Source organism: Capricornis sumatraensis, chromosome 22 (genome assembly GCF_032405125.1).
Source record: "Capricornis sumatraensis isolate serow.1 chromosome 22, serow.2, whole genome shotgun sequence".
Taxonomy (NCBI): Eukaryota; Metazoa; Chordata; class Mammalia; order Artiodactyla; family Bovidae; genus Capricornis; species Capricornis sumatraensis.
The window spans coordinates 14,513,992-14,538,477 of NC_091090.1; the positions used below are offsets into that span (position 1 = coordinate 14,513,992).

Genomic DNA, 24,486 nt, shown 5'->3' on the forward strand with positions numbered 1-24,486 from the left:
GGCTGCGGGGCAGAAACCGCTCTCACAGTGGGGTTTCTTGACTAAGGCGGCAAAGTCAGCAAGCAAGATGCCTCTGAGGTTCTGGCTTTCAAGTGTGTGATGCTGCTGTGGACCTGAGGGGGACCTGGCCCCTCTACAGTGGGTTGTTTGTTAAAAATGCAACAGCTTGCATTCAGAGCACTTCAGTCATTTGGAAAACAAAACCTCCCCCACCCCCAACTCTCCCCTGCCCAACTATAGGAAAGAAGAAACTCATCAAGCATTGATTTCTAGGTTTCTGCAGTGCTATTAAAGTTCAATCAAATGTAAAACCTAACAGACAGCCCCCAATTGCTAGAATGATCTCAAGGGACCCGGAATTGGATATTGCAAGTTGACATCAACTGAAATGAGCTGGACTTAGGTGCTGGCTCACTCTCCACACTGACAGGCGCTGCTCTGTTCCACCTGGAGTGGTCCCACGCTGCCCCCGCGATGAGACCTCTGGGCAGCAGCAGGGTGGTGGTTTTTTGGGAAGCTACTGGTTTTGCTGTTTGCTTCCAGGATCACATAGACTATAACAAACTTTACATTAAACACTGTTTAGTCCTGAGTTGGGTGAAAGCCCATGGAGGAGGGGCCGAGTTCGTTAGGACTCTTCCCTCCGTGGCGTGGTGTCATACGTGCCCTTCGGTTTTCTGCTCGTCCATCGGCGGACTTCCTATTTCTTTTTCGTTGGTGACCCCTTCTAAAGTCTTCTTGCTCATTGCTTTACTGGCCTCTTCCTAAGGAGCAAACAAGGAATCAAGAGGGTTAGAGGAAAAAAGAAATGTCCAGTTGCTTCCTGGCTCCTCTAGACGGTCAGGTCTAACACAAGAGGGTGTGAGCACGACTGTATTGGGATTCACGGCTGGTCAGTCCCATCGCTGCTGCCATAGTTAGCCTGGAAGCTTTCCCTTTTCTTTGGTTAAAGTGACCAGCCTGCCCCAGGGACAGCTTTGACCGTCAAGTCCACATGACCGAGGGTCTGAGTGGATGGTCAGTGAGGACCAGAATACACCTGAGCGGTCCGGGGGGCTGACTCTGACTGCTCCTCTTGGGTTGCTAAGTTGGCTCTCAAGCCTCAAAGTAAAGGGCATGGGGTGGGGCTTCCCCTCAGAGCTTATTTCCTAGGAAGCTTGAAGTTTCGACAAGCAAGTGTTGTGTTTGGGTTTTAAAATAATAAAAGCCTTAGTGCACTTCTAGGGAATTAATTCCCCTCCTCTCTTGCATGGATGTGCCAGGGCCTCACAACTGTGCCTCTGGCGAACTGAACCGCGCACCCTCCCGGCTCGTCCTCTAGATCCAAGCAGCCTCGACTGGCTCTGAAGTCCTTTTCCCTCCTCATGGCCTCTCGGGTTGTCTTCCTGGGCCTGTGTCCTACGGGAACCCCCTTAGGACGGAAGTCGGAGGCGCGGTCGGTCCGTCCTCCCCCAACCTGAAGGTGGGTGGGTTCTGCATGTACCTTTGCGTCCTGCTCTGCAAACTTCTTGAACATGTTGGCATAGATTCTGCGGTCCCGCTCGTTGTGCTCCTTAGCCTTTTTCTGGCACATGGAGATCTGCAGTCTTGCAGCCTTATTCTGGGGGTTTACTTCCAACACTTTCTCAAAGTCGCCCTTGGCTGACTCGAACTCGTTCATGAGCAGCTGGGCTTCACCCCGCCTGTACAAGCCCTTCTCATTGGCACTGTCCAGTCCAAGGGCCTGGAGACAGATGGGCTGTATTTTAGAAAGGATGCATGTACCTTGTGGGAATTTGGAGAGAAAAGTCTCTGGCCAAGAGAATTAGAAAAGACCAGGCTCAAGGCAATTATATACTAGTCAAAATAATCAAATTCATTTCTTTTTTAAATGCAGTTTCTATAAATATCCCAAGGGGGCTTGGGAGGCGGGCTTTTGAGAAGTTCATTTTAAATGGCAATGGAAGAAGTAAATGCCTAAGACTGGCTGAGAAAATTTTTGTAAACACAAAAATAATGAGGGGACTTGACCTACCAGAAAAAAAGATACACTATTAAACTACTAAAACAGTTGTTAGTACTCCATGAAAAAACAGGTTAGCGGAACAAAGCATTCAGAAACAGATTCACGTGTATGTATATAAAAAAGATTTAATAATCACAGATGGTAACGTAAACCACGTAGAAAAAGGAGTAACTTCAATAAATGGGGCTAAAACAGTGACTATCCATGTAGAAAATAAGAGATTCTATGTAGAAAATAAGATTTAGATTCCTACCTCAAAAACACAAAAATAAATTCTAATCCAAATATATTTACATGCAATGCCCCATAAAAATATAATAGGGTTATTATTTTTTAAAAAGCAAACCTAGTTGGAATAGGTTTAAGTACCAAATGGTTATTTTTAAAAATAATCTTAGGATGTAAACAAGCAATTCAGAGAAGAAATACTAGTTATTTCAATACAAGTAAAGAAAAGATGTGCAACTTAATTAGTAACCAAGAACTAAAATGAAAATAAGAATTTTCTATTGTCAATAATACTGAGGAATCACTAATAATATTCAATAATATATAAAGTATTAAAATTTAAACATATTTAAATATATTAACAGTATGTCTTTTGACCCAGTATTTCAACTTCTAGGGATTTTATCCTAGAGAAATAATCCCATACATGTGCAGAGAGACACTATATAATTTGTAATAATCAAAACCCTGGAAATCTACCAAAATGGGTTGGTTAAATAAACTGATAGATACATACACGGGATACTAAACAGACTTTAAAAAGAAAACGATGAACTGATGAGATGTGGAAAGATGTCCTTATTTTATAGAACTATAAATCTATACATTCTCATTAAAAAGGACACATACATGTTACTCTACTCATGGAAATGGAAAAACGAGGAATGTGTGTGAAGTGAATGACTGTGGCCTTGGGAGAGGGTCAGTGGGAATTTTATGAATGGACTCAGGTTCTTAGATGTTTCTGTAACGTCTGAGTATTGAATGACTTCATGCTACTTCTATAAGAAAAGAACAGCAAAGGTTTAAAAATGTAATAGTAACATTATTCTCTCAGGCAAAATGCCATTTAATATATTTAATATATCATGTTATATATTTCATATAACATACTACTCCATAAAACTCAAAATTCTAAAACTCAATCTTACAAAGAAGGCCTGAAATACTTGCTTGCTTTTCTTGTTCCCTTTGTCTGTCTTTAAGATACATCCAGTTACTAGCTTGTACCCATAGTAAAAGGTACACTGCTCACTCTGGGACCTAATACCCGACACAGCAGCATCATCAGTACAGAACAGAACAGAGTCATACATATGGTACTTCTCCCAGCCTTTTAGTGCTGAGGCACTGCTTACCATGTTAGCAATACAGATGGAATGAGGGTGCTGATGCTTTGTGGGTCTTGCAAATTATTTATGTGTAATCCTAGGCAGTGAATAAATATAATAATAATATGTATATATCCGTGGATGAACAATCACAGCCTATTCTTAAAGACCTAAAAGGCTTAATAAGTTAAATCTGTTTTTATAAAATTGTGTAACCTGGTACCAAATGCCACAGACTTAAGGTCATGGATAAATATTGCTTAATTTTATCAAAACTTTTAACTCATAATGTATTATTATAAACAGTCTAGGCATAAGGAAAGTATGACTAGTAAAAAAAAAAAACAACTTTCTGAATTTCCCAGTTCTTACTGAGAAATAATCTCAAACAAAACAAAATGAAAAAACCCAAACCCTGGCTGAGAGGAAGTGGGAGATGACTAAGCATGAAGACAGGGAAAAAGATCTGGACTATGTAGCGTTCATCCCACACGCGGACACTACCTTGTCACAGCACTCCACGGCTTTGGTGTATTCTCTGAGCTTCAGGTAGCACATGGCCAGGTTCAGGAAGGCAGCAAGCAGAAACGACTCAGAAGCTTTCGATTCCTTTTCTGATAAGCCATATTCCATCTCTAACCAGGACACTATCTTCCCATACTGAATCACCGCCTGCATGTACTTGCCTCCCTAAGAGAGAAAAGCTAGTAATTACTTGCTGTCCTGGCTCTGGAGCGAGTTCAAAGGGAGTGTAAGCTCAGCCCTCCCGGAGCGAGGCAGATCCTCAGAAGGGAACTACCACCTCATCCCAAGCAGGGTGCGCGAGTGTCCTGCTCTCCAGACACCTCTCCCTGTTCTTCTCGAGCCCGGTGACCTCTGAGCTGCTGCAGGGCGGGCACCGTGATGCTCTTCGCCAGCATTTACCATTTCACCCTTTTCAGCACATGGGCCTCAAGGCTTTTGAGTTACATTCTTTGGTGCCAATATTTACTAAACTTTCATAAGGCCTGTGAGTAGCTGTAGACTATGTCACTAGTTTACTCGAAGGGAAGTTACTTTCCCCTTTTCTCCTGATGATCAGCCCTGGACAGAGGATACTAGATTCTGTTAAGTGCTAGTCCCAAACCCAGCAGATCTTCGTTAGCTTAACCAAGGGTTGACAAACTTTTCCTATAAGCGGGCAGATAATACTTTAGGCTTTGCAGACCCAACAGTCTCTGCTGCAACTCTGTCCTGGCTACTAAAGCAGTGACAGACGATATATGAACAAAGGGGGTGTGGCTGAGTCCCAGGAGAGCCCTGCCTTCAGAAACAGGCTGTGGTCTGCTAACCACTGATCTACAGACCAAGGGAATCTACACAATGAACAGCTGTCCAGCATACCTAACTGTAAAACAGAAATCACACAGGTGTTAGTCACCTGACTACATGAGAAAGACTTTTCTCTTAATCATATTTTCACTCAGTAACAACTGTGAATAAAAATTGTATAATTAATTCACATGAATGATATATATGCTCTATTACTGTAGAAAGGAAGCCCTGATGTCAGTTTCCAGTGATGAGGATGAAGGCCTGGATCTGAAGGCAGTCTTCCTCAGCTTACAAGGGGGTCACCCCCCAGTATGCCCAGGGAAACTGAAGTGCATTTCATATGCCTCACCTACCTTCAGTGTGATCTAGCCTACAGTTGGGCAAAATCATCTAACACAAAGCCTATTTTATAATAGAGTTCTGAATATCTCATGTAATTTATTGAATACTGTCCTGAAAGTGAAAACCAGAAAGGTGTGTGGGTCCAGAACCGCTGTGTCGGTTGTTCAGCCCCATGATCCCATGGCTGGGAGCCATGCTCACTGCTGATGACATCACCAGTTTGGGAAGAGTCAATCCAAATTCAAAGTATGATTTCTACCGAATGCATGTTGCTTTCACACAGGTGTAAGTTAGGGGCTGGCTGTCCTTGTAGTTTGCCATAGCCTTAGGCCCCACTACTCAAGATTAAAGTCCTTACCAGTTTCAGGGGCTGGCATTTTCTGTCATTGTCTTTTCTCTTGGTGGATTATGAGCTTTTGGGAACAGGAAGCATGCCCTATCCCTTTTGGAATATTCAGGGTTTAACACAAGGTGGCTCTTGATGATGGTTTGTTAAGTAAATATTAAGGTCAAAGGAATATAACTATGGAATCAAGTTTTTCAATCACTGGGAGCAAAATGGTGAAAGTGAAAGGTGTCCTTTTGCTCTCATCCTCCTCTAACTACCTTTCTATCTAATATAGTGTCATAGAGGAAGGAAAGAGCCAGGGAGGACAAAGACCAGATCCGATCACTTCAGTAGGTTCTGACTGTCAGAATGGTAGAGAGGCTATAGTTTCTGAAAGAAAATAAAAAACCCCAAAGTATCAGACTTTATGTAAATGTTCTTTACACTTGAAGAGTATTTTACTTTCTTGATAGTTCTTTCATATACAGTATATATAATTTTTATCTCAACTTTAAATGAGCAAAGATCTTTGTGTTATTTCTGCTTCTGATGGACTAAAACTGGAGTTCTCAACTAGGGTGATTCTGTCCCCAGGTGACCATCTGGTAATGTTTTGAGATGTTCTTTAGTTGTCACAACTGGAGAATGTGTGTGTACTACTGGCATCTAGTGGGTAGGGGCCAGGGCTACTGCTAAACGCACAGAACCTCCCACTAAACAATTAACTTTACAGCCTCAAATGTCAACTGTGCCAAGGTTGAGAAGTCTTCTCTTTCCTTCACTCTTCTAGAGCAAAAGAGGGTTTTTCTTAACCTAAAATCCAAGAGTCATGGACAACTTGTTTCTGAATCAGAGCACTGGCCTCCTGGGTCAGTAATGGTGGTCAAAACACAGCGAAACCTAGTGTGTCTGCAAAGGGTCCTGTGGCTGAAAGATGACCCTTCACTCAATTGCTTTAAGAATGCTTTATCCCCAAGGAGCACAAGGGGGCGCAAGAACCTCTTGGTAAGAAGTGTCCTCAGCCTTCTTCCCACTCTGCCTCCAAGTCAGAGGAGACACTGACCAGTTGTGACAGTTAACACTGTCTCACACAGTGCTGCCAGCTATGCGGGCACAAATCATGTCTGTCTAACTGACCTGCACAGTGCCGGGCGCAACGTCCTGTCACATGTGCTTAATAATTATTTTCAGAGCCAAATGAAGACAGTCCTCTCCTGCCTTTCTTTAGTGTTCAGAGGTTCATATGAGGAGTTTACGCTCTAAACACCAAAATCACTTCCATTTAAAAGCTTTTTACAGCTCTACCCTACTAAGAGCAGAGACTTACCCACTTAGGTGTAAACCCAGCCGACAGGTCACTGAGAATATGGCTTGATGTGTGCGTGGCATGACCGTGCCCCACCTCTGCCCTGGCCGCCACAACAGGACCCCGTGCTTGTGCATAAGTCACACACCCTGAAAGGTCGAGGCCCAGGAAGGCTGCTCGGCAGACTGGAACTTGCCCTGACATCTGAAAAGGGAATGTGTATGGGAGCCCACCTACCCATTTCTGAAGTCGTACAGCTAAAACTAGGATCGCCGCTGGGATCTTTTACCTATAAATGTGAAGGTGCCTCCAGGGAAGTTTTTGATGCAAAACGTTCAAAGACATTCTGGGAGAAAAAGCCTTAGGTCAGTGGTTCTGAACCTTTTCATTAATTTTCCCCCAAAAGAATAATGTTTTGAAAGGTTTTGTCTATCAAATTGCATGTTAAAAATAATATGTGTGATCCAGGTTTTATCCAAACATCAGTAATTTTAAGAGGGTTCATAACGTTATGAAATACACAAATCACTATTGTGGTTATGATGCTAAGACGCAACAAAGTTAAATAATTGTATAGCTACTTTAGCACTGATTTCTGCTGCTGATTACAAATTCTGGCCATCTCTGTATATATTCAAGACACAGCTATATGATACGTGGCTTTGCAACACTGAGTCATCAGCAACCAATTAGAGTTTCTGAACAGCTGTTTTATTACACTGAGTTGATACTGTCATTTAATCACTAAGTCGTATCTGACTCTTTGCGACCGGGCTCCTCTGTCCATGGGGACTTCCCAGGCAAGAATACTGGGGTGGGTTGCCATTTCCTTCTCCAGAAAATCTTCCCAACCAAGGGATAGAATCCATGTCTCCTGCATTGCAGACAAATTCTTCACCTCTGAGCCACCAGGGAATCCAGTATGTATGAGTTATAAATAAATATACATTATCTATACCCACAGTAAGAAATGCTTTAAGTTATGATTTGTAAATCATACAAATCAACTCATTTAAGCAGGTAAAGTGACAGATGTTGTTATATTCATGGTGTCACCGTTAAAGTGAATAATGAGTTACTAGCCTTTCTGGCAACCCTATGTTGATTCCTAACAATTTAACTTTATTATTTAAAAATCTAGTAACATGCTCTTTGCACTTTTTATATTGGGTTCAGTTCCTTTCGAAATCTGTGCATGAACTTTTCTCTCATCATGTACCTAAGTGACTTCCCCAAAACAGTGGAAAGGGAAAATGATATGAAACTTATCCCTTTGAATGCTACTATTTGCTAACAATTATTCTATTCATTCTTTGTTTTGTTGCACAAACACTTGGCGACGGCCCACTATGTACCAAGCACAGTGCTTTAGGCCTTAACTGATACATGGTGAGTGGGCAAGCCAGACCTGGTCTGATGCTATGGATGGTTACAGTCTAGATTAGAATGTGTAAAAGAGGCATTTGTATTCTGTGTCACATTAATTCATTCTGCCTTATAATTTCTTATGCTGAAAATGACAGACTTGTAAAAGTTCAGGCTTATTCTTATCCTGAAGGGTACTGACAGAATCCAGGATAGGGGATATCAGCACAATTCACTGATACTTGAGTAAATTCTTTGAGATGGAAAGTATCGTACAACGACTCAACGTACCTTGAAGTACACAGTCCCCTTCTCTTTGACAATGGCAGCCTGCTCCAGTTTTTCTTTGGTATCCATCTCCCAGGATTCTTTGGCCTGTTGTATAAATGCGTGACAATGGTTAGATGAACCGAGAAGGAAAAAGCATCAGCTGATGTCCATAAGAAAAACCTATAGCTACTTCTACAGAATACCCACACCTCAAAACACAGTGGCTTTTAAAACTGTGTGCCCTTGCCAATGCACTGATAGGCTAGAACTCACTCTCCATGAGAACAAAGGTGTAGCTTGACCCACGCTGCTCAAGAGGGAGGCTTGGGTGGTAACACTGTAAGGAACGTGAACTGTTGAGCCCTGTTAAAGAGTGCATCTTTAGAATTACAAGGTGAGGCCACACAGTGAAAGCTGGGGCCTCTTTTCTCATTCTGCTGCTATACTGTTATTACAATTTGGGCAAGCTGCTTCTCTCAAGATTCAGTTTTTAACTCTAAAATGGGAACACTACTGCAGGCAAGTCAGTTATATACTCGTACAGAGTTTTAAAAACTCCAGGTCATGTAATTGTCTGTATTCACTGTGAAACAACCAGACCTGAAGCCTCCAAACTGTGGCAACTTGCAGAAGTTTACCTGGGGAATTTCAAGGAAAACATAATTGGGAGGACAGAGGTGACGCAAAGACATAAACAAGCGCTTTCACAATCACCTGCTAATTTGTGTGTATCATTACTTTCCCACATTACAGATACGAGTCCAGGGACAACTGCACTTTTATTAAGAACAGCTGGATCATAAAGGGTCAACAGAACAATCTGAGAGGCCCTTTAGGGGAAAAGCACTGACACAGCCATTGTGAATTTACTGATAAGAATTATGAAGCTTCAGTGGATTATAAATCTGTTCTTAATATTACAAAACAAAATTAAATCATGTTGCTACCAAAATCATCACACACTGTCACATGGTTTCAAGTATAATCTCATAGCACTGTGGTCAGAGAAGATGCTCGATACAGTTTCAGTTTCCTTAAATCTACCAAGGCTTGCCCTGTGGCCCAGCATGTGACCTGTCCTAGACAACGTTCCATGTGCACTTGAAGAGAATGTGTATTCTGTGCTTCTGGATGGACTGCTCTATAACTATCAAGTAAGTCCCTCTTGTCTTAATTGTCACATGTCATTTAAGGCCTGCGTTTTCTTATGATTTTTCTGTCTGGATGATCTGTGCACTGATGTAAGTCCCCCACTATGATTGTGTTACTGTCAATTTCTCCTTTTATGTCTATTAACAGCTGCCTGATATATTGAGGTGCTCCTGTGTTGGTCTGTTGTATCTTCGTGGATTGATGACGTGGTTTCAAATGTGCCCTTGGGGCTGTGACTGAGCACAGGCTTGCTGTGGTGTACTACAGTACTACTCAGCAGTGAGAGGGCGCCTAAGTGGGCCAGGGCCACAGGGCCACGATGGGAAGGGGTGGGGGTTACTTTACTGAAATGGAAACAAGAAAGCCAAAGGGCTAAATAACCATGTGCAAAAGATCCCCTTTCCCCTATGTGAAACCACTTTGTGCCGTGAAGACAACTTTGGAGGATCAGGACTTCAGAAGACATTACCTGACAACAGGCAGTAGCCGTGAAAAGAGCATGTGTGTGTTTGTGTTATGATTAGGAACATCACCATAAGGAGAGGATCCCAAAGCTGTCCTCCTCTTTTCTCAGCCCAACATTAAGAGGCCCTCAGGACAATGATTCCCTTTCTGTGTCTAATAACATAAAAATGGTCATGTTTCTAGTCCAAAGCTTAAAGTAAGGAACATCGAGATAGTGCTGGGAGGGAATGAAAGATGTCTACAAAATGTACTCCCAAGGCTCTCAGGGAAGGGAGACTTTGGTGGGGCAGGGACATAGCTGGATGTGACAGTGTACCCAGCTCAGGCAAATGTTTTGTTTGTCCAGGGAAGCTGCTGCCGGGAGCCTCCAGAGGTGGATCTGAGATGGAAGTATGCTCAAGGAGGTGTGCCATTTCTGGATCTTGAGGCCAACACTTTTTTCTACTTGGACAGGTATGAAAAGAAAAGGTCTAGGGTTAACAGATTTGTTCCTTGTGTCCCTTGTCACGGAGCCTGGTGGCCCACGAAGCCTTGTATTTTGGATAATAACTTGGAGCCACACTGACGGCCTCTTCGCAACTCCTGTGAAGGGTACAATCCGTTCAGCCCTGGAAAACTGCACCCCACTCCCCCAAGGAGCTGCTTGGCAAGAACATGAACCTTTTTGTCTTCAACCCAGGAAAAAAAGTACAAAAAGAACAAGTCTAGGAACAAATAAGGGAACAAGTCTTGGCTTCTACCCAAAAAAGTTAATAATAATAAAAAAAAGGCTGACACATAGGAACAAAATAAGAACACTGAGCTCCTTGGTTGCGTATCAGCTGTGCTGTATCAGTTGTCCGGTGCTTTAGGAGCAGCATCAGAGACAGGGGACAAACTTGGTCATGGAAAGCATGACATAGAAACAAATACCATCTATCTATACCATCTGGTAATGTCAGATACTAATTTACAGGAAGTAGATGGAGAAGAAAATCTGTCATGATTTCAGAGAAGTTGGTATTTTCTCACCTTTTCGAAGCTCTTAAGTGTAACTTCATATATAAGCTCAGCATTAGGTTCAATGCCAAATTTAGGCTTCCCTGCCTCTCCAAAACCATATCTGAAATGGAGAGGGGAAAAAAAAACAACTTTAAAGAACTGGTCTCTTTCCAGGCACCTCCTTCGGTATCTTGAGGCATCACATTAGCATAGAGCTCTCATTTGCAAACTACACACATCAGAGACCCTGAAGATAAACCAGATGTTGGTCAGAACATACAGTGCCAAGTACCACTGCTGTGGTTTTTAAGAAGCCAGGCTCCATTTAGTCTTCTTCCTTACATTCCTCTGTGATGCAACACCTGGACTCCTTGGGACAGCTTGCTTAATATAACTGTAAATGTCACTGTCTTTTTCTCTGCTTGATTTTATATTTGGTTCTTTTTATAGAACAGCCATTATTTGATTGTCTTTTTCTCTGCTTGATTTTATATCTAGTTCTTTTTTAAAAAACAGCCACTATTTGACTATCAGGGCTGACGCTTCATCAGGACCTAGAGAAGACAGACACTATAATTGTTACAGTGCTATGTGGGAGAGTTATATTTTAACGAGCTTTTAACTTGAAAATGCTGTCCCCTTCCAGAAGTGCCGTTTCCAGTCAGATAAATGGGGGAAAAGGATCACACACCAGAAAGGATATATATCCTCACAGTATTTCTTCAAGACTTTTAGAAAGCATACTAGAAAACACAAAATATATAATTTAAAAAACCAGCCCCAGCAAGCTCTAACGCCTCATCAAGAGAAATACCCTGCACTGCATTCCCATAGCTCCCTGGCTGTAACTCTACAAAACACTGCATTTTTTAGCCAAAACTTACTGAATACAATTACTGAGGATATAGAAATTTTTTTCAGACCATTTAAGATTTTAACAAATGCAAGGCATTCGAGGGAGCACACGTCTAACGAGAACGGAAATTCTGATGGAGCTTTGTCTGTCTGGTTCAGCGGTTTCCCAGCATGTAGAACAATGCCCAGCATAATAGGAAAATGTTCCCTGGAATAATTCTACTCCCATGTGTTTCAAGCCAACTTCTCTTTAATATATGGAATGGCACTGCAAAACACTTAATAACTCAAACACTCAGGCTATGGGATGAAAGATGCCAAAACCAGATTGATGTGTTAATACCTTCAGTTTTCTCTGGGGTAAGAGGATTGGAGTGGGAACACTCATCTCTTGCTGTCTGCACCACTTCTCTCCTCCCTGCCTGAATTTTTCAGGAAGAAAATGTTTACTCACATACCTCCACTGTCACACAAGACAGTAGAAGCTGGAGCCGGAGAAAGGCACGGAGATGGACTGAAGCTGGCAGGAATGGGGTGGGGTGGTTTTAATAGCAGGGCAAAGGGTATCTTCAGCGAAGAAATAAAAGCGGACATAATTACCAGTGGCCAACTGTAGGAAGTGGTGACTAGTTTTCTACTTTGAGCTCTCAGACTGCTCTATCGCCTATTTTGTTCCTGCCATCTGGTAAATAAAGAATGTCTTTTAACTGCTGGGAAGCAGGTAGGCAGGTGTGTCCTTGCTGAGCGTTGTGTTTACTGACAGCATAGTTGTACAGTCTATTCTGTGAAGACGTATGTGGAACACAATCCCACGGAACTGTTTTGGGAGCATCTAAACTGACTTCCAATTATACAGAAGCTTGTCTGATTTACTCTGGATTAGGCTGGGTGAGGAGAGACCCACAAATTCATCTGATTGAAAGACATGCATTCTCAGTCATGTCCGACTCTTTGCGACCCCACAGACTGTAGCCTGCCGGGCTCCTCTGTCCATGAGATTCTCCAGGCAAGAATACTGGAGTGGGTCGCCATTTCCTTCTCCAGAGGATCTTCCCAACACAGGGATCGACCCCACTGTCTCTTGTACTGGCAGGTGGATTCTTTACCACTGCGCTACCCGGGGAGCCCAGCTGAAGACCACCACAAATGGGATTTCAGGCTTAACCAGAAGACAGGCTGGGTTACAGTAACAGAAGGGATCCAGCATCAGTGTTCTTGACCTGACAGGTGCCTGCGGAGAGCAGAGAAACACTGACTGCTCATGACCATCATGCCTTTCTGCACACACAAGCAGCACCTGTACCATGTATGCGATTATGCCCTTTTTACAGATGGAGAAACTAAGACTCAGAAATGCTTCCTCAGAGTCACACACAGGCAGTGGTGGAGCCAGGATTTAAATTCAGACTGTGTGGGTCCCAGAAAATTGTTTAGTTTTTGAACCACACTGCCTCATAATGAGATACTCTGGCTCTTGGCAGCCTGTTTTTGTTTGGGGTTGGTGCTGTACAGAAGACAAGGAAGAAAAAAGTTAAAACTAGCCATACTTTACCTAAAACAAGAAAGATTAACCAGTCACCATATCTAAAACAATATTAAAGACATTGTCCTGATGAGAGGTGAGAAAATGGATTCTCTGTATGTGTTTGATGAATTCTTTATTATGAAAACATCCTGTCAAGGAGTCTTGTCAGAATCAAAGAGAAGGTATATGCCCTGGAAATCTTTTGGAGAATGAAATACAGGTGACACTAAGAGTAACGCCAAACACGTATTTGCAACAGCCATGTTTATAGCCACACTCAGCTGCAGTGTGTCTGTTAAGTGGGAACCTGGTAGGACAAGTGAATTCACTGCACACGCTCCCCGCACGCCCGGATTCTCTACGTACACAGATCATACATGGTGCACATGTGGGCAGTCTCCTGTTACAGGCGTTGCACTTCATGACTCCTTAACATACTAAGCAACATCTTAAAGAGGAAATAACGTGTTCCTTTCTAACCATGCTATTTCCACAAAACATACGAAAAACGTTTTAGACCTAGAAATTCATGAAAACTTGTTGCCTACTTTTATGCCTGAAAAATCTACCACATGTTAAAACAGGGTTTCCTTTTCCTTGTGGTCTGACAGTGAAATGGGAGAGTCATCAGGACAGCAATAACAGCCAATATGCTGAGGGTCCGGGTGTGTCAGGCACTTTGCAACGCTCCTTACATGCATTCTCTTAGTCCTCCACAACTCTGTGAGGTAGATACTGCTATCCCCATTTTATAGAAAGGAAAACAGACTTAGAGTCAAGTATGCACAGCTGGTAAGCTGCATGTTTTTTTTTTTTTAACCACAATTTAAACCTGCAAGGAACCATCTGCATTAATAAATATAAGGGTAATTCCGGTTTCTCTCTGCCCATTAAAATTGAGACATCTCTTCCCACAACTGGCTTGTCAGCTGGGTTAAAATGTAATAAACTGATTCATATTATATGTTTATAATACATGCAGAACTCCTCTGCAAGGAACTTAAATCTGAAAATATATGTGCATAAATACCACTCTCTTTATATGAGCTTAGAACTAATGTAACTTTGGGATGCTGGATTAAAAATAATTAGATATTACTTAGATATGGAAGAGATGGCCTGTCTATGCCCCACCTGAGTTAAAAAATAGTTTCTTATAATAGAGAAAACTAGATTCATCTGAGTGAAGTACATACCACTATTTACATAGTAAATGCAAATAAAACACAAAGGTGGGAATATACTAGTTCAGAAAGGAATAAGGCAGAGAAAAAGAAGGTATTAAATAAAAGGTGCCTCAGTGAAGGCTCTAAAGGGTTTGAGATGTAGAGCATTTTGCAAGGCTTTTCAAGTGCATTAGTGGCATGACTGGAACATCACTTGAGAAATACAATTATGGCTCAAGTGTCAGGGCAAAGGTAAATAGGCCACTGGATTAGGACTAAGGCTACACAAGGGAAGTGTATTCTTGTACAAAAAGCACAAGAATACCTATTGGCAAGTGCAGGTCATCAGGATTCCCAGTAACTCAAAATCCTACTGATGGAAACCCACGGATCCAGGGAGAGAGGAGACACGAGATAAGCAGATGCACTTTCACACAAATAGAATCAAAACACCCTGGTTTCTCTCAAGGGTCCATTTCTCAAGATAGAAGGGTTAGATCCATGGTATAATTTTAGGTCTAAAAATAATACCAAACATGTTTTCACAAGAGAGACTGTTAGTGTCTGATAGTTCTCAGCTTGGAAGTGCTAATGGATATCCTTATGATGGGAAAAATTTAGGCAAAAATGAGTCATCTCCGCTGCCTTTAGATCCAGGAAGAGCACTCTTTTTTCAGGGAGTCTGTATAAGAACAGGTGGCACAAATTCAAGTGGTAATAAGTCATCCAAATGTTGCTTCTACTTCCAGCCCCCACATTTTACCGCCTCCAGCCTATTTCAGAGGAAAGGGGAGAAGGGGCAAGAGCTTCCTGTCTTGGCGACATGACCGGCAAAATAAACAGAGAAGCAAAACTCGCCTGTCAGTCCTACCCTGAACACACATCAATCAGGTGAACAGGCTTACAAACCTCTGTAATATTATAAGGCCCATTAACTCACCCTAACTGTAGCCTGATTTAATTAATTGTTTCCACTCTCGGCATTAACTTCACTGAAAATAGCAAAATGCTGATTGAAAAAACAAGCGTATCCCTGTTCTTTAGATAACGTCAGTCACTGTGTACTGAACCAGGACACTGCTTACCGTGGTCCAAGATATAAAATACATTGTTCCTCACGCTGCATTTTCTCCAGGGCTTTGTCGATTCCAATTGGAATGTCGTGGTCTTCTCCTTCACCAACGATGAACCCCACATCTCTGCAATCAAACGTCCTTCCACCACAGCGGCCTTCCAGGTGGACTAGAGGGGGAGACAGGACAGTCAGCAGAGCTGCTCCTTGTGACTGGCTAATGTAGGGCCATGATAAATGAGTATTTCCCCTTCTTTGCATCTGGAGACATATGGAGTATGTCCTGTTGAAGCTTAGTCCACCCAGTTGGGAAATTTAAGCACAATCATATTTATTTCTGTTTTAAGTTTAAACTTAAAAATTACTGTAACTATATGAATAAGATAGTTTAGCAGATAATAAAGTGGAAACAGTTCTAACTTGACAGAGATATCCTCTACTGTAACACAAGAAACACTAATTATTTAATAGGTAATTATCAAAATGTCACAAATTTAATGCCAAGTAGATAAAGGCTTAAACATTTTCTTGGCTTCAGATGTCTGGGTTGAAAAACAACCGCATGGCTATTTCTCCAGTGATATACAAGGGTTAACTGAATACAGAAGCTCTTTTTTTAAGAGCTTTAACCTCATTCACAAACATGTCTAAATAAAATGGAAAAGCCAAAGGCAACATCAATAACTAACACAGCTGTAATCCCTTAGTGGAATAATAAATTAAAATGTGAAGGAATCAAGTCTACTATAACTTGAAAAATCAAATTTCTCAGCCACCTCCTCAGAAATGTTAAGAGGTCAATTTCTCAGGGCCTACTTCGGCACTGTACTCAAACTCAGCTCATTTGCAGGGTAATTTCATATTAGATAAGGGGCTTTATGTTAGTATAATATAGCAAAAATGCATATAGATATGTATTTTCCTCTTGATTGGTTAGACTTTTCCTTCTGGGATAAACAATTCTCTGAAACTTTCCAACTATGTTTAGTATTAAGGATATTCATTCCTTTCCATTTAGGTCTTTGACTCAGTAAGAAAAATGGACGGTTTGCATGACAGCACGGCAGCCAAAAAGCAATATAATAATTTATCTTTCACAAAAAATTCTTTATTCCTACTTCTGTAATATAATGGCCTTGATTCAAATGTAATGAATTCCTAAAATGCTTCTTTTCTACGACTGGTTGGGCTACTTTAGATCAATAATTTGCTTTAGAGACTAAACATCACTTGTTCTGTTACACCCGTTGCACGAGACAATTATCTTCCAAATACGAATTCAATTCCAGCGCATACTTTTCAACTTCTGAATCTCAAAGCTCCTTTGAAACTCTAAAACTCTATAGTTCTATGACCCAGTAATGTAACTCTCGACACAGACCAGAAACTAGTTTCAAAGCTAATTCCTGTAATTTGATCAGGTTACCTTTAGCCCAGGGCTAGGAAATGAGAGAAACCCTGAAGAGTAAATAGCAGTGGCATAGATACTAGGGGCCAAAATGTCACATGGACATTTATGCTTTCAAGTTCTCTACCCTTTTCTAATCACTAGGATTAATACTATCCTGATTTGTTCCCATCACAGATATAGGATGGAGCCAGACACTTGGGCCAGACTAGAGAAGGCCTGATTCGAGTCAGACCCTCTACACAGGGGCGACAGCTAGACTGGCTCTCAGGGTGGAGCTGGAATAGAGGAATTTTATTCTGTTCGATACTCATAGAGATAACTCTCAATTAACTCACCTTTGGAACATTCTAGACAAAATACAACTTAGCTTGCAGCACGGTGAAAGTTCTCTCGGAAACAGTCCCAAATAAATTCAACTTTATTATTTTCAAATACGTACACACCTGAGAGATTCTGCAGGAAATTCTAAGCTTAAGATATTTTTACTAGAGGGACTTCCCTGGTGGTCCAGTGGCTAAGACTGTGCGCCCAGTGCAGGCGGCCTGGGTTCCATCCCTGGTCGGGGAACTAAATGTCTGTCTGCATGCTGCAACTAAGCCCCAGCACAGCCAAGCAATTTTTTTTTTTTAAGATATTTTTTACTAGAGTAAAAGCTCGTACTTCTAAAGGATTTGGGAGTTCTAAAAAGTTTATGTTCTTAAATATTTTAAAATCTGCCCAAGAAATTTAGACTAATGTGATGACACTTTTCATGAAAAAAAGATTTGCTGAGCAAAGTGAATTTCAGCCCACTTATTGTAGCACATCTCAAGCACTGAGATTTATGATCCTAGTAGCTCACAACTTTTTGTGTGAGGTTTATTGTTAGAAGTGTTTTCCTCCCTGAAGGAGAGAACATTTAGTGGGGGAGGAAGCTATCAGTACATTCGTTGTGGTTTTAGGTTGATCAACTTTGAATGTGTTTTCAAAACAGGAAATCCAGAGACTCTGCGAAAGATTCCTGCCTGTGTGTCAGTTTCCTAGGCTGGTTTTCAGCTTGATGCATATACTTGATCTTAAAATTATATAAATGATTTCAGAAATTCTCCTTGCCTGTGATAACCCTTCATGTTAGGGAAAGAAAAGACTGGCTACTAATAAACATGTTGGGAAAGATAAGTGAAGCAAGCAAGCAAAAAAAAGAAGTTCAAGTCAAATTATAATGAAAGTATAATTAAGAAAGCAAAAAAAAATTCACCGCAGCTGGTCTAAGAGAGATAATACTGGGAGAACTAGTGTTTTAGCCACCCAATAGGGAAACATTTGCAATAATGCTTACAAACACTTGCTACCTTATAGAGGAACTAACCTTTTTTTTCTATTAAATCACTTTTAAGTTGAACCTGAACAAGCACTATAGTACCACAAAATCTTTTTTTTTTCACAAAATCTTAAATTGATAAACTGATATGCATGTGTGCACACGCACAGCAGTCTCTCTGTGTATATAAAACCTTTTAATATTGACATTATCTGGAATGTCAGTGCAAGAGGAGGTGTTACAGCCTTAGTAGAGAGCCCACTGATTCTTTACATCTACAAGTAGCAAACCCTATCGCTAGGTTAACTGATTTCTAAAACTGGAACACTGGTGTGACATGTTTCATGTGACAGCTGACGAGAACTCACACCCCATCCTGGAGCTACAGAAATGCCTGCGGATCGCCACAGCAGGGTCCCCCATCATGGGGACAGATGGAGACATGTCTGGCTCCCACATATATGTTTTTTAAAAAATTGTCTCAACAATTGCTACCAAAGAAAACCATGGCAGTTCTGGCTGTGGAAGACCTGTGGTTGCTTTTGACCTTGTATCACTTAGAGCAAATACTCATTTAATAAATATTTAATAATAACCATCATGACTCACTGGGAGCTCGGCCTCTAGGGCTCAGGAGGTCTGTTGCTAATTCCAACCAGCCTGATTTACGGGAAGTAAATGATCTATGACATGCCCAAAGAGAATAAAAGTACATACAGGATGCTTCTACTTAGGGCTTTTTTGGGGGAGAGAAAGAAATACACAAGTTAAAAAGGGACAACATTTTCTCTTGACTTCAAGTCTATATAACTTAAAAGGGGGAGATCCTCCAAACCCCACGAAATCAAACCAAACTGAATTACCCGAGCCCCTCTGCGAAATCCGAGTGTAACCACATCAAGTGAGCCTGGTCTGCTGCAAAACATCACTTAAACTGGAGCTCTGACTTATTGTTCTCTTACTGCCCTAGAGCAATTTTGTTTTGAAGAGCACAGAACACCCTGTTCTGAATGTGGCTGGCACATGAACTCGATGTGCTGACAGCAATTTGTACTCCGATTAAAATGGGGGGGAAAGGAAAGAGTGCACTGCAGTAAGGAGAGAAAAAAAATCTGGAATGCAAGAATCCAGAAACTTGCATTTTGGGTATAATTTGTATTTTAGGAAGCAAAACTGAGAAAGAGGCTCCATAACCTTAAAAAATTTAAAAAGTGCTGTAATCCCTCCAGCCTAAAGACGTTAGCTCTGGTGAGTGTTTTTCCCTTTTCTAATTATAGTAGTTGGTGTCTGATAGCTTTGTACTCATTCCCAAAACAATTACTGGGTCATGGGGAATCTGAATGGGAATAGTGTAATGGCATTACTGCTAGACAAGACTGGCCATTTAGCTAGAGAAAACCAGGTTGTGACAGGTTACGCCCACTCAGCAAGGGTTTTCTCTGCTGCCTACTTCATGCCAAGGGAGTTTCTCTCTGCCTGCATCCCCTGCCTAACAAAGCAGAGCACCCAAGAGACAGTGGGATCTTAATGGCCCCCTGGAGAGGCAGATTCAGAGATGGGTTTCTCAAATCAGGAGAGAAGAGCAGCAGAAGAGAAACCGCTCCCCTCAGGCACGGTGGTCAACTCCCCCCACTGGAAGGCTGCTCAAGGCACTGAGGGACAGAAGCTAGCTGAGAGCAGGCATGAATCCTGGCCGCTTGAACAGAATAATGGTTATGAATAATGGTTATACGTCTTAGTCTAAACAGGAAGCGTACACACAGCAATACATTCTACACCAACAGAACTCCTCACCACTCTCTCCTCTTCACACTAGTACAGCACTTGAGTCACTGCTGGATTCCTGTCCCACTCAGTCACTTGACTGTGGCTTTAGGCAAGGTCATTTAAATTATCCGAAGATCAGTCTCCTCATCTATACGTTAGGGAAACAATGTTAGCTAACTCCTAATTGTTGACAGGATGAAATTAGGTACTGAATTAAAGCTTTTAGCCCAATACGTGACATCTATTCATTTACATGTCAGGGCAGCTACTATGTGAAAACACTATTATGTGTGGCCTACACAGAGATGAACTCAATGAACGCTAGTTATGATTATTTTCCACAATTAGTGGTAAATTATACCAGATTAAACAAAAATTAGAACTTGGTATGAGAAACCAGTTAATGGCTCCACAGAGAGCACTGTCAAAATGTGAATAAAATTCAAAGTAGGCAAAGGCAATATCTTACGCTTTTGTACCTCGCAGTGTGTCTAACTGTGGGTACAACAACACAGTTCAGGGCCAGAAAGTAATTATTTACTTAATGATTAATCTGAAAACAGGGCATTAAGGAAAATGGTAGTAATTTTCACTCATTTATAGGAATTTTCCCTTTTGAATATATTAGAACTCCTATTTTTAATAAACATAAGAGCTATTTAAATTCTTCACTGATATGGAGCTTTTCTTTTTAATACTATTCTAAAATAAATGGCCCATTGGCTGAATTTTTTAAATAACAAAAAGATTATTTTCTACTAAGATTTTACTCTACCTGAAGATTTGAAGATAACTTTTAGAGCTATATGGGCTTCCCTTGTACCTTAGATGGTAAAGAATTCACCTGCAACATGGGAGACCTGGGTTCCATCCCTGGGTTGGGAAGATCCCCTGGAGGAAGGCATGGCAACCTACTCTAGTATTCTTGCCTGGAGAATCCCCATGGACAGAGGAACCTGGCGGGCTACAGTCTATGAGATCACAAAGAGTCAGACACGACTGAGTGACTAAGCAGCCTTTAGAGCTATATAAAACCGAAATATCTGAAAGAATAAACACTATCCGTTTTAGACCCAGGCACTGTGCTTAGTCGCTCAGTCCTGTCAGACTCTTTGTGACCAGGGAAGCTCTAGACCCAGGTACCATACAACATTATTTTGTGAAAATATCTAATAAAATGGTTTCAAGAACTGCTCTCTTACTGGACAAAATTTGCCAGGGCATTAAAGCATATGAAAAACAAACAAAACCAGAAAAACCCTTATAGCTCTATCAGATTTCTTTTTTTAAAGAACTTTTAATTGGGGGATAATCACAATATTGTGCTGGTTTCTGCCATATATCAACTTGAATCAGCCACAGGTATACACATGTCCCCTCCCTCTTGAAACATCCCCCACCTCCCACCCCACCCCGCCCCTCTAGGCTGTCACAGAGCACTGGGTTGAGCCTCCTGTGGGTCACACGGATTCCCACTGGCTAGTTTACATATGGTAACATACAGGTTTCCATGCTTCCCTCTCCGTTCGTCCCACACTCTTAGCCCGCTGCAGCCTCAAGTCTGTTCTGTCTGCATCTCCACTGCTGCCCTGCAAATAGGTTCATCAGTACCATCTTTCTAGATTCCACACACACGTGTTAATATACAACGTGTCTTTCTCTTTCAGACTCACTCACTCTGTACAATAGGCTCTAGGTGGATGAACAATAGGCTCTAGGTTCATCCACCTCATTAGGACTGACTCAAATGTGTTTTTTTATGGCTGAGTAATATTCCATTGTAAGTATGTACCACAATTTCTGTATCCATTCATCTGTTGACGGATATCTAAGTTGCTTCCACGTCCTAGCTATTGTGAAAAGCTCTGCAGTGAACACTGGGGTCCACGTGGCTCTTTCAGTTACGGTTTTCTCAGGGTATATGCCCAGCAATGGGACTGTTGAGTCATATGGTGGTAGTTCTATTCCTAGTTTTTTAAGGAACTTCCATACTGTTCTCCATAGTGGCTGTATTAGTTTATATTCCCACCAACATGCAAGAGGGTCCCCTTTTCTCTACATCCTCTCCAGCATTTATTGTCTGTAGATTTTTTTTTTAATTGTCTGTAGATTTTTTTAATAATTGACATTCTGACTGGTGTGAGGTGATACTTTGTTGTAATTTTGATCTGCATTTCTTTAATAATGATAGCTCTATCAGATTTCAACATGGGCAAACATTAAATCTTTCCTCTATTTTCCATTTTTGGACCATTTTGGTTTTTGGTGCTATTTATAAAGAACATATATATTATCTATAAGGAACACATACCTAGATTTTGTTGTCATCTTTGTGTTAACTTCATGAGAATTTCTGCCTTTAATAGGTGACTTTACCTCAGTCATATTTTTTGTAATAGATGACTTTGATTTTATTCCTACCATCTTATTTTTTATTTCCTATATAATGTTTTCTTGTTATTTTTCCTTTACTGCCTTTAATAGATCAGTCAGATTTTCCTTGTTCCTTTACTTCCTCACTTCATGCTGGTGGTTTGGAAGTTCTACATACTATTCTTACTGGCACCTAAGATTAAACTTTGAACAAATCATTTAACACACACACACACATATTTATCAACGTGAACTAATTTCAACCTCCTCATGAGAAACCTGTATGCAGGTCAAGAAGCAACAGTTAGCACCGGACATGGAACAATGAACTGGTCCCAAATTGGGAAGGCTGTATATTGTCACCCTGCTTATTTAACTTATATGCAGAGTACATCATGTGAGATGCCAGGCTGGATGAAGCACAAGCTGGAATCAAGATTGCTGGGAGAAATATCAATAAACTCAGATATGCAGATGACACCACCCTTATGGCAGAAAGTGAAGAGGAACTAAAAAGCCTCTTGATGAAAGTGAAAGAGGAGAGTGGAAAAGATGGTTTAAAACTCAGCATTCAAAAAACTAACATTATGGCACCTGGTACCATCACTCCATGGCAAACAGATGGGGAAACAGTGGAAAACAGTGAGAGACTTTATTTTGGGGGGCTTCAAAATCACTGCAGATGGTGACTGCAGCCATGAAATTAAAAGAGGCTTTCTCCTTGGAAGAAAAGCTATGACCAACCCAGACAGCCTATTAAAAAGCAGAGACATTACACTGCTGACAAAGGCCCATCTAACCAAAGCTGTGGTTTTTCCAGTGTGCATGTGAGAGCTGGACTATAAAGAAAATTGAGCGCCGAAGAATTGATGCTTGTGAACTATGGTGTCGGAGAAGACTCTTGAAAGTCCCTGGACTGCAAGAAGATCAAGCCAGTCAATCCTAAAGGAATCAGTCCTGAATATTCATTGGAAGGACTGATGCTGAAGCTGCAACTCCAATACTCTGGCCACCTGATGCAAAGAACTGACTCATCTGAAAAGACCCTGATGCTGGGAAAGACAGAAGGCAGGAGAAGGGGACAAAAGAGGATGAGATGGTTGGGTGGCATCACTGACTCGATGGACATGAGTTTGAGCAAGCTCCGGGAGTTGGTGATGGACAGGGGCGTGCTGTGGTCCGTGGGGTCGCAAAGAGTTTGACATGACTGAAATGAACTGAACTAATCGGCAGAATCTGAATAAGAAAATCATTTTAGCCAATTTCCTTCCTCTCCCATCTGCATCTCATTTTGTTAAAATGACCCAGACTGTTAAACAATTACTATTTTTAACATTAGTTCTACCATTTCAGGGATCCCAACTTCAGCTGTCCTGATATGGAAATTACTTTTATGCTCACTGATGTTTCTTATGGCTGAGTCTTCACGTCCTGGCTTTATCTTTTGTGACGTTTTAGTATATCCTATTTTATTTTTTTCCCCCAAAAGGGCACAAGTCTGCATACTCCCAATAGTTAATTTTCTTCTTATAGTTAAGTGGGAATTTGGCTGGGGATAGAATTTTAGGTTCAAAATACTCATAGACAATGCTCGAAACACTGTCTTTTCGTATGTAGTTTCACAAGGTTATTCTGATTCTTAGTCCTTTGCACAGTTTCTCCCTGGAAGCATGCAAAATTTTCTTTTAAGTAATGGAATTAAGAAATTTCAGCAGATATAAACAGAATGGAATACTACTCAGCCATAAAAAGAATGAAATCTTGCCACTTAGGACAACATGGATGGACTTAGAGCGTTATTTATGCTAAGTAAAATAAGTCAGAAAAAGACAAATACTGTCTCATTTCATGTACGTGTGAAAACGAAAAAACAAAGCAAATGAACAAGTGTAACCAAACAGAAGCAGAGTCACAGATACAGAAATCAATAGGGATGCCAGAGGGGAGAGGGGATACGTGAAACAGATGAGGGAGATAAAGAGGTACAAACTTTGTTAGAAAATAAATGTCAGGGATATAGTGTACAGCATAGGGAATACAGCCAGTAATACGGTAATAACCCTGTATGACGACAGATGGTAACTACACTTACCACAGTGATCATTTTGTTAATGTACTGGGTTGGCCAAAAAGTTCATTCAGTATCAGC

At 41.2% G+C, this 24,486-nt stretch overlaps 1 protein-coding gene across 2 annotated transcripts in view; it reads right to left on the reverse strand.

The window, feature by feature from the left end:
* Positions 1–271: 271 nt before the first annotated feature.
* FKBP5 (FKBP prolyl isomerase 5) overlaps positions 272–24,486 on the reverse strand; it is a 117,844-nt gene continuing 93,629 nt past the window's right edge. For both annotated transcript variants that reach the window (XM_068960616.1, XM_068960615.1), the window contains exons 7-12: positions 15,500–15,656; positions 10,899–10,989; positions 8,292–8,375; positions 3,850–4,035; positions 1,484–1,723; positions 272–764 (exon numbers count right to left, since the gene is read on the reverse strand). In XM_068960616.1, coding sequence (XP_068816717.1) covers positions 657–764; positions 1,484–1,723; positions 3,850–4,035; positions 8,292–8,375; positions 10,899–10,989; positions 15,500–15,656 — 866 coding nt within the window. In that variant the 3' untranslated portion in view covers positions 272–656. The remainder of the gene's footprint in view (positions 765–1,483; positions 1,724–3,849; positions 4,036–8,291; positions 8,376–10,898; positions 10,990–15,499; positions 15,657–24,486) is intronic.